At 38.0% G+C, this 14,099-nt stretch overlaps 1 protein-coding gene across 1 annotated transcript in view; it reads left to right on the top strand.

The window, feature by feature from the left end:
• sog (chordin short gastrulation) overlaps window positions 1-14,099 on the top strand; it is a 112,061-nt gene that overhangs the window by 42,391 nt on the left and 55,571 nt on the right. Inside the window, 3 exon segments of the mRNA XM_089729190.1 lie at window positions 7,672-7,766; window positions 8,605-8,698; window positions 8,701-8,736. Of these exon segments, the coding sequence (XP_089585316.1) occupies window positions 7,672-7,766; window positions 8,605-8,698; window positions 8,701-8,736 (225 nt within the window).

Genomic DNA, 14,099 nt, shown 5'->3' with positions numbered 1-14,099 from the left:
CGGGCAAAAGTTAAACTTGGACCTTTTTTTTTTGTTTTTTATTGCGAGCTCTCAGCCCACCTTGTGTTAAGTGGTTACTGGAGCTCATAGACATCTACAACGTAAATGTGCCTCCCATCTTGAGATACAAGTTCTAAGGTCTTAGTATAGTTACCTTTTTTTGACAACATATAATGATACGATTGAGACTTAGTTTCTAATAACTCTTATTTCTCATATCATCTCTCATATTTTATTGTATTTTCCCAACCTATTCGCTGGGGCTATTTATTGCAGCTTCGCGCGGACGGGATTTTGTTGACATTGACGATAAGAAGTATGTAATACATTTTATAGCTGGATTAGAATTTCGGTGAATGATATGATTTGGCATATAGGTAATTTAATAATTTCTAGGACCATAACTACACAAAACTAAGCTGGTTCTTTTTGCCTAGCTATTTGTTACTAGGATCGAGGTGCTACACTGGCTTTACCGTGACCGCTGGGTGGGCTTACAGGGCTCAGACCTGTAAGAGCTTGCTAACATCTGCCCTAGAATGATCATTGCTGCTAAGAATTGCTACTATCGGATCGGAATTGCGACCCACTGAGAAGATTTAGTGAGAAACTCAGTAGGTAATGTCTATGGGTTAAGTTGCACGTCGTATTCGACGAGAACGGTGCCCATGGCTTGGTGATACTGAGAGTAGGCTAATATTATTATTATTTGCATTAAACACCTGTCCGTGTTATATGATACGTTCGCGTTTTACATAATACAAGTGCTCGCCGCAGCCACCTCACACCCGAGGCGCGAGACCATGAACCATAGAATAAGAAACTAGCGAAGGTGACTTCCAAGCTATGTGAATGACATTCCCGTGTATTCCAGACATCACTGGGAAGCTATTTAAATAAATAAAAAATGTGTGGTGTCGTCGTGTGGTTTTGAAGTCGTCGTGGCCTAACGGATAAGACGTCCGGTACATTCGTGTTTAGCGATGCACCGGTGTTCGAATCCCGCTGGCGGGTACCAATTTTTGTAATGAAATACGTACTCAACAAATGCTCACGATTGATTTCCACGGTGAAGGAATAACATCGTGTAATAGAAATGAAACCCGCAAAATTATAATTTGCGTAATTACTGGTGGTAGGACCTCTTGTGAGTCCGCACGGGTAGGTACCACCACCCTGCCTATTTCTGCCGTGAAGCAGTAATGCGTTTCGGTTTGAAGGGTGGGGCAGCCGTTGTAACTATAATTGAGACCTTAGAACTTATATCTCAAGGTGGGTGGCGCATTTACGTTGTAGATGTCTATGGGCTCCAGTAACCACTTAACACCAGGTGGGCTGTGAGCTCGTCCACTCATCTAAGCAATAAAAAAAAAAAAATCGTGGGACACCGGATAGGAATGAAGTTCCTTATTATAAATCTTTATTATAATAAAAATATAATACCTATAAAAAAAAATCTAATATTTAAAACAAAAAAACACATGCCCGCTAAGTTTCTTGCTAATTTTTATCAGGATGGAGGATAGTTTTTGTGAATTGGCGGTAGTTCTTTTGACGTTCAACAAGTACGTACTTTCCTACGAATAACTTAATATTTATTCGTAGGTACTTTCATTTAAGTGTGTTGAATACATTTTTTTTGGTTTGATTTGATTTACAAAAATATTAATTTTAAGTTCTATTCGAGGTATAAAGAAAATAAAACTGGAGGTTTCGCAATAACCCACGGTCATTCGGTAACGTGCGAACTTATTGTGGTACACTTCATTCACGGTTGTTTGCATAAGAGTTAGTGTATTGCGCAAACGAACGCTCTGAGATCGTGGTCAATGAATAATAAAAAATATGTTATTTTTTGTACGTTATTGCAAAGTTAAGTCTTACACCGTGTGCATTACTAATTTGTACGTTATTACAAAGTTAAGTCGTACACTGTGTGCATTACTAATAAAAATCTTACGTTACGGACGTTTTTTCCCGGTTAGGGTACCCCTCCGCGTCGTCCCCCATAAGGCACTTCGTTCCAAAAAAATTGTTACTCTTAATTTTTTTTAAGCTGGTCAAACATAATTCGTATTATTACTTTCAAATTTCAACAGTTATGTGATGATGCGGTAGGTCAATTGCATAAAGAATTCCATATTGGGACTAATGTGGGTTGGGCAATACCGTCAGCTGAGTTTTTCGTTTTATGAGCCAAGGGCGGGACAATGTGCGATCATTTGGCGTGTAGGTGTGTAATGATACAGTGATCAAAGTAAATTGACTGATCTTCGTCGCGTGTCGCCTACATCAGTCTATATTGCCACTGCAACAATGTACCTACATCACGCGCTGAGTCATTATAGTCTGACCAATAACACAAGTTGGCCTGTACATAAAATCATTAACATACGCAGGTCTAATTGTGAAAGTCATAATTTTAACGGTCATATTACGAGACGTTTCCAGACTACGAACGTGAGAGCTTGTAAACTAGCGTGTCCGCAGATCGAATGTCAAAATATGCCGCTAATTCAGTATGAGCGATTTACGATCTGCCCACGCTCGCTGAAATACTATGCACGTCTCTTTCAACCCTTTTATGTAGAGGATTTATTGAAGCGACTCCGGCCTGCTTCAATGAACCGGCTATACCTGCTATACATACGTTTCTTATCGTTTGACATGTAACGTATGCTTATCGTGATCTATACCGTGACACAATGTAATAAGCGTAAGGCCACGACTGACACGCTACACAGATTACGAATTGTAACGCACTTCATTGCGTATATAAATATACTAGCTTTAGCCCGCGATTCCTTCTGCGTGGAATAGTTACTTTGGCCATAACGCTAAATTTTATCCCCACTTCATTTACGTAGAAAGTGAAAATATTTTTGAATTATAGAATGTTGAGGAGCTATTTTGAAGCATTCTTTAGTGGTGCTCCACTTGTATTGGCCTTACCGTGATTTTATATAGCCTATAGCCTTCCCCAATAAATGAGTTATCGAACACTAAAAGAATTTTTCAAATCGGACCAGTAGTTCTTGAGATTAGCGCGTTCAAACCAACAAACTCTTCAAGTTAATAATATTACAAGCGAACTGCTCCGACTCCGGTTGGGTCTTTAACAAAAATTTCAACGATATTTGACTTGTTTTATTTTTTTAAATAAATGAACACTTATTGCGGCATAACTATAATAGTTAGACTTATGCTGTCGCGACACTTTCGTAAATAATAATGTGTTCTACAAAGTCGTAGTACATTATTTTATTCTATCAACAATAGTTTTCACAGGGCAAGCGATGTAAAGAATATATTAGGTAATTTTTTTACACCTTGGGTTACATTATTGGAGGTTTAGTAAGGATCCCAAGTTTTTTTTAAAAAATTTAGCCTATGTCACTCGGAAATAGTGTAGCTTCCAAACAGTGAAAGAATTTTTCAAATCGGTTCAGTAGTTTCGGAGCCTATTCAATACAAACAAATCTTTCCTCTTTATAATATTAGTATAGATTATAGATTAGAGTTCGTTACGTTCGATTTAAAATGAACGATTCTGAAATGAAAGCAAAAAGGGTGAAGCATTTATCATATCGATACGAGTGCATTCGTTTTTGTCAATATACTTAGTCTGGGCATAAATACTGTTACAAAGGAAAAAAAATCTATTGCAAATAACATTTATTACTTTTACATTAGTTTTTGTTTGTTAGTTTAATACATAAATTTAAAACAATTTAAAGTATAAAAAGCTTATTCGAAGTGTACAATGTATTGGCGCCAAAATGAGAAAACTCAATGAGCAATCATATAAAAATGACAGATTCCAAATTCAAATGTAATATTTTGTTTATTTTTAATTGTAACAGTATTTATGGCCAGACTAAGTAGTTTAGATAGTGACAGGAATGTATCGATGTTGTTTTCCATAAACAGATCAGATCAGAATGTTATGACGGGCGTCGCCAATACTTCATTTAGTCGGCGAAGTGTTTTTGGCACACCGCCAACATTTCCAAGAAAACGTAAAGGAAGGTTATGAGACGTCTCGTATCGCTTTATATGCCTAAATCACGTCTAAGATAATATTTTCACGAAATCGAAGAAGCGCGTAAAATTAATGATTCAGTTGTGAACCAATGATTGGAAAATTTTGACGTGTTATGAAGCAGCCGTCCTTTGAGAAACCGCTATGTTCGGTGTCAATTTAAAACAATAACAAACTTTGAATGAATAACAAAAAATTATAGATAGATACAGATAGCTGTCAAAGTTAACGTGAATGAATGGACCAGTGATATAATATCCGAAAGATGTACGGCCAAACGGTTTATAATACGATCATTTTGGCATCCTGAGAACGCCGGCGCCGGGACCCTCCATCCTCATTAGTCGGACGCCGGGGATGGGTGATGTCTAACACTTTTAACGTCTATCATGGCACTCCGATCCGACAATCTGACACAAGATAGATACACGTACTTTTTATTTTTATTTTATAACTGAGAATGTGCCAAATTGAAACTGCCGGGAATATTCAATATCTCTCTGTACATCATCTAATGTCAAAATGTTACATTTCGCACACCGTCGGTTGTCTAAATCTTTTAAGTTTACGTACTTTTTTAATGCAATGTGTCGGAAATCTTAGGCCTGTCAGGTTTGTTTGAAACGGGAAGCTATTTAACTAAAAACAGAAGAGTGTGTCTGCCTTTTAACACAACGTTGACGCATATAGCGTTAATTTATATTTGATAGCACAAATTTAATGAAAATAATCTTTAGAATTTGGCCTTTGATCTGACAATCGCATAACAAATCGCTTTGGCGCAGTAATCCTGTTTAAAACACAACTCAATCTAAAACTATTATTGAGTTCTCACGGAGCGTCATCTAGGTTTTATCTGTGAACTCTTGCAGCGAGGTTAATTAAATAGTTAGTAGTGTAAGATAAGGGGGCCTATTTACGGAGGCTGCACTATCGCGCCGGGCATCTGATATACAATCTATCGTAACCGACTAATCGTTATATTGTTTTTGAACAAGAGCTGATAAAAAGCTATTAAATGCTGTACAATTTTGAACCGTTGTACCAATCTATAGAGCTTTATTACTTTTGCTTTGCCTATAGTTGTATATTTGAGATTGAAATTTGCTTAAATAGCCTATTGTATTGCTACCGAAGTTCATGAACATCACGTGAATTCAATTTAAAAATTCAACGAACAATGCGTTCTACATCAAATTTGTGAACGATGAAAGTTTTTGCCACGTTATTTCTTCATTTTTTATCATTCTTTAGAAAAAAAAACTTTTCTGCAGAATTTAAATACTATCATAATTGGATACTAGCAAATAATGTTATCATTTAGGCCACGACTTCGGATATACATAAATATGTATACTTGAACGTGTTTGCAAAGTTAATGTTATGCAACGGTGAAGTGCATAATATTGTTGTGAATAATTAAGAAGTCCTTCTTCTGTTAGTGGTATTCTTCATATCTGAGGGTTGGGACAACACCTTCCAGAAGATTCTTATTTATAATATGGGAGTATCCGCCCATTGGTCGTCCTTTCCTTACCTATTTGTTTGAATCTGATCGGACTAACGTGTCGGATTGTAACCTTTGACCACGGACTGTCAACTTTACAAGTTTGTCCTGGTTTGACCAAGTAGAAGAGGGTATGTTTGACAGGTGGTTTCTTGGTTAGATGCGCCGCCCTTGGTACTTTTAGGATTTTTCTAAAACTACATTTGCGTCAATGCATCAATAATTTCCCGCTTTTGACTTTTCGCATTATGCCCGCACTATATGCATTAAACAAGATGACGCTAGGGCATACCTTTTCTCGAAAGGTTGGGATGTTATTTTATTTGAATTTATCTAGCACTGCCATAAGGAAATCTAATTAATACGACAGAAGTAAATAGTATAAGTTATTTTTGTATTATTAATAACATAGCATTGTGTGTTTGTTTGTTGTTGTTCCTACCTATCGTTTTGCGTACTATAACTACGTTTTAACAGTTTATTATGTTATTTAGTTACATTCGTTCGTACGAAGCATTTACATACTTCTAATTACAATCCTCGTTAAAAGTGATAAACTCTTGCGCCAGCAATAAATTATACTTTAAAATAAATAATCACATCTTGATTGAATTATTAAAAGGCGGTCGCAAAAAACGCGCGTTTCTTTTTGAAATTCGCAAAAGTCATTACCGCGGGAGTACTTGTCGTGTGAAGGTGTCGACCGATATATGCACGTGCAGCTTTGTCTCGGCCATATTTATTGACTGTCAAGTCGTTCTGCATATTTTAGTGTTTTTAACAATTTACGGACCCGCGTATAAAAATAGGCGAACAAAAAAAAAAAGAAACGATGGCAACTTATGGTAATGCCGTTCGCATCTCAGGCGTAGACCTGTACTTGAATCTACATTTTAGTACTGCGATGTGCAACTTATATTTTTAGACGTTCACTCACAAGTTCGGTATGTAAATCCGACTTGTTAACTTGTGCCTGCTTGCCTCTCTCTCGAGCTTCAGTTTATTATGAACTATGTACTTACGTTTATAGGTAATAAATTAACGCAATAATAATAATTATAATTGATGTCTGTACTGCATAGTGATCTTCTCAGGCCAAAAGATTTTCATAATCGGACGCAGGCACCTATTCACAAACACTTAAAGTTTTTTAGAGGATCACTAAGCAGACACCAATGGAGAAGGAGATCCTTACGCGGAAGTGGCATTGGATTGGTCACACTTTGAGAAAGCCCGATACCCACCTATCAAAGAGAGCACTGACCTGAAAAGTGTCTGGCAAAAGGAAGAGAGGCCGCCCCAGAACAATCTTGGCGTCGCTCGGTGGAGCAGGAGCTAGGGGTCTTGGGCATGACGTGGGAGGAGCTAGAACAGACTGCCCAAGACCGATATAAATGGAAAAATTTGATTCGAGCCCTACACCCCAGCAGAGGGTAATAGGAAAGAATGATGATGATGATGATGTACTGCATAGTATTATAGTGCTGTGTCTATAATTTTAGACAAAACATACTTTGATACGGAGAATAATAATTAATGATATTAATGGGGTGATGCTTTACGTAAGTTAAGCGTTTAAATGAGAATTTAAATTGATTATTTCAATACCGATTTCGCTCAGAGCTTAACCTCAACAAGGAAGGTGTGCTGCTCCTCTAGAGCTATAGTGATATGTATTTCTTTTGCAGACTTTTTGAAGTACTTTTGAAGGATTAATACCCTTCGTATTTTAATGTATTTTTGGTATTACTGGTTTAAAAGTTGAGATGTGCGCGTTTGGGATGCTATGGACATGTGATGAGACGAAATGAAAATGAGGTTGGTAAGAGAGTGTTAACTATGAATGTGGAAGTATATAAAGGAAGAGGTAGACCTAAGAAGAAATGACGATATGTGTAAGAGGGGAGTGAGCGAAGAAATGGTATATAATAGAGGAGTATGAAAGGAGAAAACATGTTGCACCGACCCCAGGTGACTGGGAGAAGGGCAGAGAATGATGACTGGTCTCAAAGGGCTGCAGTAACTGCCTACTTTTCTTACTGTGGCAGGCCGTCTGCTGTTTATTTAGTAACAATAAAACAAAAGAAACTTTATTTTAAAATTTAACTATGTGTTGTTACAGAATGCCTATTCGGAAAGCAAGCAATGGAGTTGGGGTCTCAGTGGTTCGCGGATCTCGGTCCTCCTTTCGGGATCATGTACTGTATCAAATGTGAGGTATAGCGGTACGTATTACATTTCTTTTTTGTTACGTTTACTGTATTTTTAATTTATATAAGTGACAAACTCAAAAAGTAGCAGGATTTTTTTTTAAATTGCTTAGGTGGGTGGACGAGCACACAGCTCACCTGGTAATAAGTGGTTACCGGAGCTCGTAGACATCTACAACGTAAATGCCTCCACCCACCTTGAGATATGAGTTCTAAGGTCTCAGTATAGTTACAACGGCTGCTCCACCCTTTCAACCGAAACGAATTACTGCTTCACGCAGAAATAGGCGCATTTGGTGGTGCTTACCCGTGTGGACTCACAAGAGGTCCTACTACCAGTAATCACGCAAAATAATAATTTTGCGGGTTTGTTTTTTATTTCACGATGTTATTTATTCCTTCACTGTAGAAGTCAATCGTGAACATTTGTTAAGTACGTATTTCATTAGAAAAATTGGTACTTGCCTGCGGGATTCGAATACCTGTGCATCGCTACACACAAATGTACCGGACGTCTTATCCTTTAGGCCACGAAGACTTCTAAATGACTATTGTAGATTACATCAGCAATCTTATCTATTCTTGTAATTGTTGGGTAGTCACAAGATTTTTGTGAAAATTTCTTCGCTTCTAAGGTTATAGGAAAGGCTGTAGTATTGGTTATACTGATTCCGTGATTTTTGGGCAGCTTAAATAGAGAAATAATCAAATATAAATCGATATAGTGTTAGATAACTAGCTTCGCAGGTACTTGACGATGGATTGTAATTATTTAATAAAGTACATTACTTTTAAATAGCGGAGTCGGCTTTAACAAACGATCAATGAACGAGTTATTTCCGCAGGTGCAAAAGAAGCGTCGCGTTGTAGCGAAAGTGCATTGTCGGAACATAAAGAATGAATGCCCGGAACCAACTTGCGAAACGCCCGTGCTACTGCCGGCCGATGCTGTAAGACGTGTCCGGGGGATGTTAACTGTAAGTACTTCAATATTTGTTTTGAGAGATGTAGGAGAATCGTGAAAGAGCCATTGTTTTTTACTGGCGATAGGACCTCTTGTGAGTCCGCACGGTAGGTACCACCACCTCGCCTATTTCTGCCGTGAAGCGTTTCGGTTTGAAGGGCGGGGCAGCCGTTGTAACTATACTGAGACCTTAGAACTTTATTTCAAGGTGGGGGGCCCATTTACTTTGTAGATGTTTATGGGCTCCAGTAGCCACTTAACACCAGGTGAGCTGTGAGCTGGTCCACCCATCTAATCAATAAATAAATAAAAAGAATACAATGAGACTATCTTCGGCCTCGATCCTGAAGCTTCAATTCATTTGGAGAACGGCTGTCCTTTGCTTCAAACTGAATGTATGAGTCGCGGTAGTAACGGGCAGGATGATGGCCATTACCTGTGCTAGGTCACAAAAAAAAATTCAAGCTTAGCACACCGTTTTTTTTTTTTATCGAATAACTTACATTTCCTAAGTAGGTTAATCGGAGAGAGTGGATTTGTTAAATCAATTATGATTAAAATATATTTTGTCACTTTACTATAGGTAAAATATGTATTCTGATTGATTGATTGAAAATTAGTAATAATAATAACGAAAATGATACAATCTAGTTGTGCCAAATGTACCTAATCTCACCGTTTTAATCTTCATCAAAGTTAAAACAGAACGAATTTGGATGATATTTCATTGCAATTAAAATGATTGTTGTTAATTGGAATAAATTTATCTTTATGGCATGAGCTTGCAGTAAATTCGATGCTCATGTGTTCATGAATTCATTTCGTAAATTAATGATGTCATTTTTTGTGCATGTCCGAGATGCCTGATGTCATTTCTTTTTCGGCGCGATATCCGATACTCCTTCGTTTTAAAAAACCAGGAGTGGTTTGTTATATTATATACGTTTTATGTTTCTAGACTATCTATATATTAATACGTGAAGCAAAAACTTTGTATCCCTTTTGCGAAAATTGCGTGGACGGAGGAGTATGAAATTTTCCACACTTATAGAGAATATAGAGAAGAAGTGCACAATGCTAATATTTTTTTAAAATAATGTATAAAAGATACATTAAATCAATAAAGAAAACATTACACACACTACATACCATGTTTTTGACGCACACACGCATGCATACTATTTATTGTCAAACTTTTGTTCTTGACGTCTGTTGTCAAATTGAGAATAGATTAAAATTGTTTGTCTTTGTTAATATTTTTTATAGTGTAGTCTTGGTGAAATTTGTTATTATAGAGGTATAAAATACAATCATAATAGTGAGCAACCTTACAATTCCAATAAAATATAGTCGAATTTCGACTACTGCGGTACCTCTAGTAATTAATAATTAATTAACAAATTATATAGCAATGATTATGTGTATTGTCGTATTGATTGCGTGAAACGAACACCGATACCGACAGGTTCGTGAGTCATAGACCATCTGTCGCGAAAATTGTCCTCGTCTGTGGAAATCGACTGAACGACATGTAACTATAGACGTTTTGTGAATGTTCTCTTTGATGACCGCTATCAATAATATGCCATGTACGGCTGACCCACTTGAGTTTGTTTCACGCGTTACTTGCACCTTTTCGATCGGTTTTAACTCTACAATCGCGTATAATCATTTAAAGAATATAACAAGACACGTTTCAAATATATTACGAAGTTTATAAACAATAAAGAGCTTCACCATAGAAAATCATTAACTGTTCATTTGTAAATAATTCCAGTTTTAATGGACTGAAAAAACGACGGCTTTCATTGTAGGGACATTCTCGTTTCTCATTAACAGTCGTCAACCATCAACTTGTCATATAGATGGTGGTCTTTTTTTTTGTCGATTTGGTTGATTTACCGATTTTAAAGGTAGTTGCAGAAAGTAACGGAATGCCTTATGACCAGAACGGGCGATTACAAAGGACAGTCGGCAGACGTGCGATATCTCCCACAGCTGACATTCATACATATGCATTAGCCAGAGAATGCGACCACATGGAATTGGTTATTCGCCTCTTTGAATTTAAGCAAAACTCAATCGAGTTCATGTTAACATGATTTTTGAGTTACATGGATTGTAGGTGTGCCAGTACGATGGCCACTTCGATAAAGCGGCACCACACGAGAACCCTCTCATCGTGGCCGTCGGTAACTACATTCCCGACCCTGCGGACAGAATGGAAAGCAGTCGACGTCGCCCCAAGCACGTCATTTTGGATCCTCCCGATCCACTAATGGTGCTTTTAGGTACCTCAAGCACCGGTCATCGTCCTCGTCGAACCCTTCGCTTGCGACGAAGGGCTCTACGAGTAAATTAACCCTCAGTCACAGCCCACTGAGTTTCTCGCCGGATCTTCTCAGTGGGTCGCGTTTCCGATCCGGTGGTAGATTCTGCGAAGCACGACTCTTGCTAGGGTTCGTGTTAGTAACGTCGTCAGGTTTGAGCGCCGTGAGCTCACCTACTAGTTAAGGTTACGCTGAAATAGCCTCTCCAGGCTCTCAGCTTAGGTAGGAAAAAAAAGTACGATGTCTGACGTGATTTACGTTAGCGATGCACGTGTCCAGGTAGCGCGTGAGGAGACAGTGAGGAGACGCAGGTGCGGACGACGCTGCCGACGCCGCGTCTGCCCAGCGTCGTCCACTCATTAGGACTATATCGAGAGCATTACAATGGCATTACTCAGATGCAGCGCGCGATGCGATGGTGCAGAAATGGCACGCGCCGTGTGCCCCTGCGCCCGCTCCCGTGCTGCAAATATAGCTGCTGGTGCTGGTTATTCCGGGCGCGGCCGTCGACCCGACGCCGCGACGCCGTCTGCTCGCCTTTTTAGCGAACCGCTTACAACATCCATTTTTTTTGCGAACGAATATCTGAGATGTCAACGTACGCGCTCTTTTGCTTCGTATATTATTAATCCGTTTTCTCGGAAATGAAATTTTTGTGATCTCATTTGTACTATAAATTTCACACAGCCCCTTGTTCCTTAGTCTGGCGCTGCTTTCATTTATACTAATATATAAATCGACAGTGGTTTATACGGATGTTCCGTTATAACTACTAAACCATGCATCCGAGTGACTTGAAACTTGGTATCTGTGGAGAAAATACACGTACTTAATGGATAGGCTAATATTTATATAAGTGTTGGACTCCCTACACCAGTTGCGGGGGCGTTAATAATGAGAATCATTGTGGGGGTGAGAAATAATAATGTTAATTTTAAATGCCCAGCGAAGCGAACGGGTACAGCTAGTTATCCTATAAATTATGTACGATATGGCCACCCCAAACAGATTCTCTTGAAATTAAGCAAAGTTTTTGGGTCATCTGGCCTGTTTGAAGGGGCGATGGTCACTGTACCTTACAATTTTAGAGTTCATGTCTCAAGCTGGGTGGAGATATGTTCTGATGCCTATAGACTACGTTGCCAAACATCATGTATGCCGTAGGGTCATCTGTCTATCTACTACTGCAATAAAAAAACTAAAAACCACGATTTGCAAAATGAAACTTTGAACCCATGTCTGTAATGGGTGACGGCATTGACGTCTGCGATGTAATAAGGCAAGCACCTTACAACAGATGGACCATGAGCTGGTCTATGAAAATAGTAAAAAAAAGTCATATTAAAGCAACTAATAACCAATATGTAGGTAGAAAATGACCCACACTAATTTCGAGGGAGCACGGGCGTCTCTCTGAGTATTTTCGCTGGTTCAAGTGCAAGGGGTAGGTTGCCCTTGTTCATCTGTGAGGTCTGAGCAAATCGCCCGGATACATTCCTGCATATCACACCTTATATTTTGCCCTGTTCTATTTAACCGCCCGACAAGATCAGATTTGAAGCGCATCATAAAATAAATATTGAGGTCATAATTGAAACATGCACGGTGCGGTGTCCAAGAATCATCGTTCTGAATTCATAAAATACTGGTAAAAAACTGGTAAAAAAACAAAACTGGTAAAAAACTAATTGATCGGAATAAGGATGCAAAATGACATTAATATAGATGAATATATGCAAATATATCGATAAATAAACGATAATAAAAATAAATAATGCAACAGTATAGACGTAAATTAAATTTAAATATGGTAGAAATTTAAAATATTTACGAATAAACAATTTAAAATGTCTAAAATATAAATTAAAAAGAAACTCATCCTCTATAGATTATACATATCGACAGATACAGATTATACATTGTCCCTATTAACCTAGTAAATGGAAATATGATTGGGACAAGGAACATAAATAAGAATTAGACTGACAGAACGACAGAAAATGTTTCCAATCATTTTGGAGGATTAAAAAAGAAATAATTAGTTAACGAAAGGCTATGAATGTAAGTTTTATTGAAATAATGCTGAATATTGCGTAGGTTTTACGTAGCTAAGATTTTGATAAGTATAATTCGGTAAAGATTGTCTGCGGATCATAGCCATTTTCAACGCGACGGTTTTCAACTATTTTGTCTTTTTATATTACCGAAACAAGCAGAGAATTATAAAACAAAATTTAAACATTTCGACGGCTCTTCAAATTTGAACAGAGATCACAACACAATATTTATCTACTTAAATACTATTTATATTTAAAGTAAAGTCTTCTTAATCCAGTGCAATTTTATGAAATTGGTATTCATTGGGCGGAAGAATAATTACTCCGATCACAATTATTTCTCAGCAGAAGGGCGCTTTCGATAATAGAGTCTTCTTAATACAGTGCAATTTTATGAAATTGGTATTCATTGGGCTGAAGAATAATTATACCGATCCCAATTATTTGTCAGCAGAAGGGCGCTTTCGATAATAAATTCTTCTTAATCCAGTGCAATTTGGGCGGAAGAATAATTATTCCGATCACAATTATTTGTCAGCGGAAGGGCGCTTTCGATAATAGTCGTAGAATAAAATCGCGTCGGTTTCGTTCATGGTTCACCAGACGATGTGTCGATCAAGCGTGTGTCTAATTCAGTATGTGCGTCTAAGGAATTTGTTTTGTGCACGCCGACGTCGCTGAGCTGAGCATCGTCGTTTTATTTTCACGAGATTGTGTCTCTGCTGCTTTTGCAACGCATTCCTTGCAACACAGTTTTATATGCGTTTCGCGGCGAAAAGAAACGCTTTGATCTTCGAGTACTCGATGTTTTGCAATTTGTTTTTTTTTTTTTTTGTTCGATAATCACGTGTATACGCAGTACACGCGTGTGAGAGTTTGATACGTGAGTCCCCTGTACGCTCAATGTGGTCAGAAGAAACGATTGCTTTTATCGTGTGGACGTTATCTGTAATGGTATGAATGGGCGCCTGTTGGCTACAAGTGCACTC

The sequence above is a fragment of the Bombyx mandarina genome, chromosome 08, assembly GCF_030267445.1.
Source record: "Bombyx mandarina strain Sakado chromosome 08, ASM3026744v2".
In the NCBI taxonomy this organism is placed as follows: Eukaryota; Metazoa; Arthropoda; class Insecta; order Lepidoptera; family Bombycidae; genus Bombyx; species Bombyx mandarina.
This window is presented reverse-complemented; position numbering and strand designations above follow the sequence as displayed.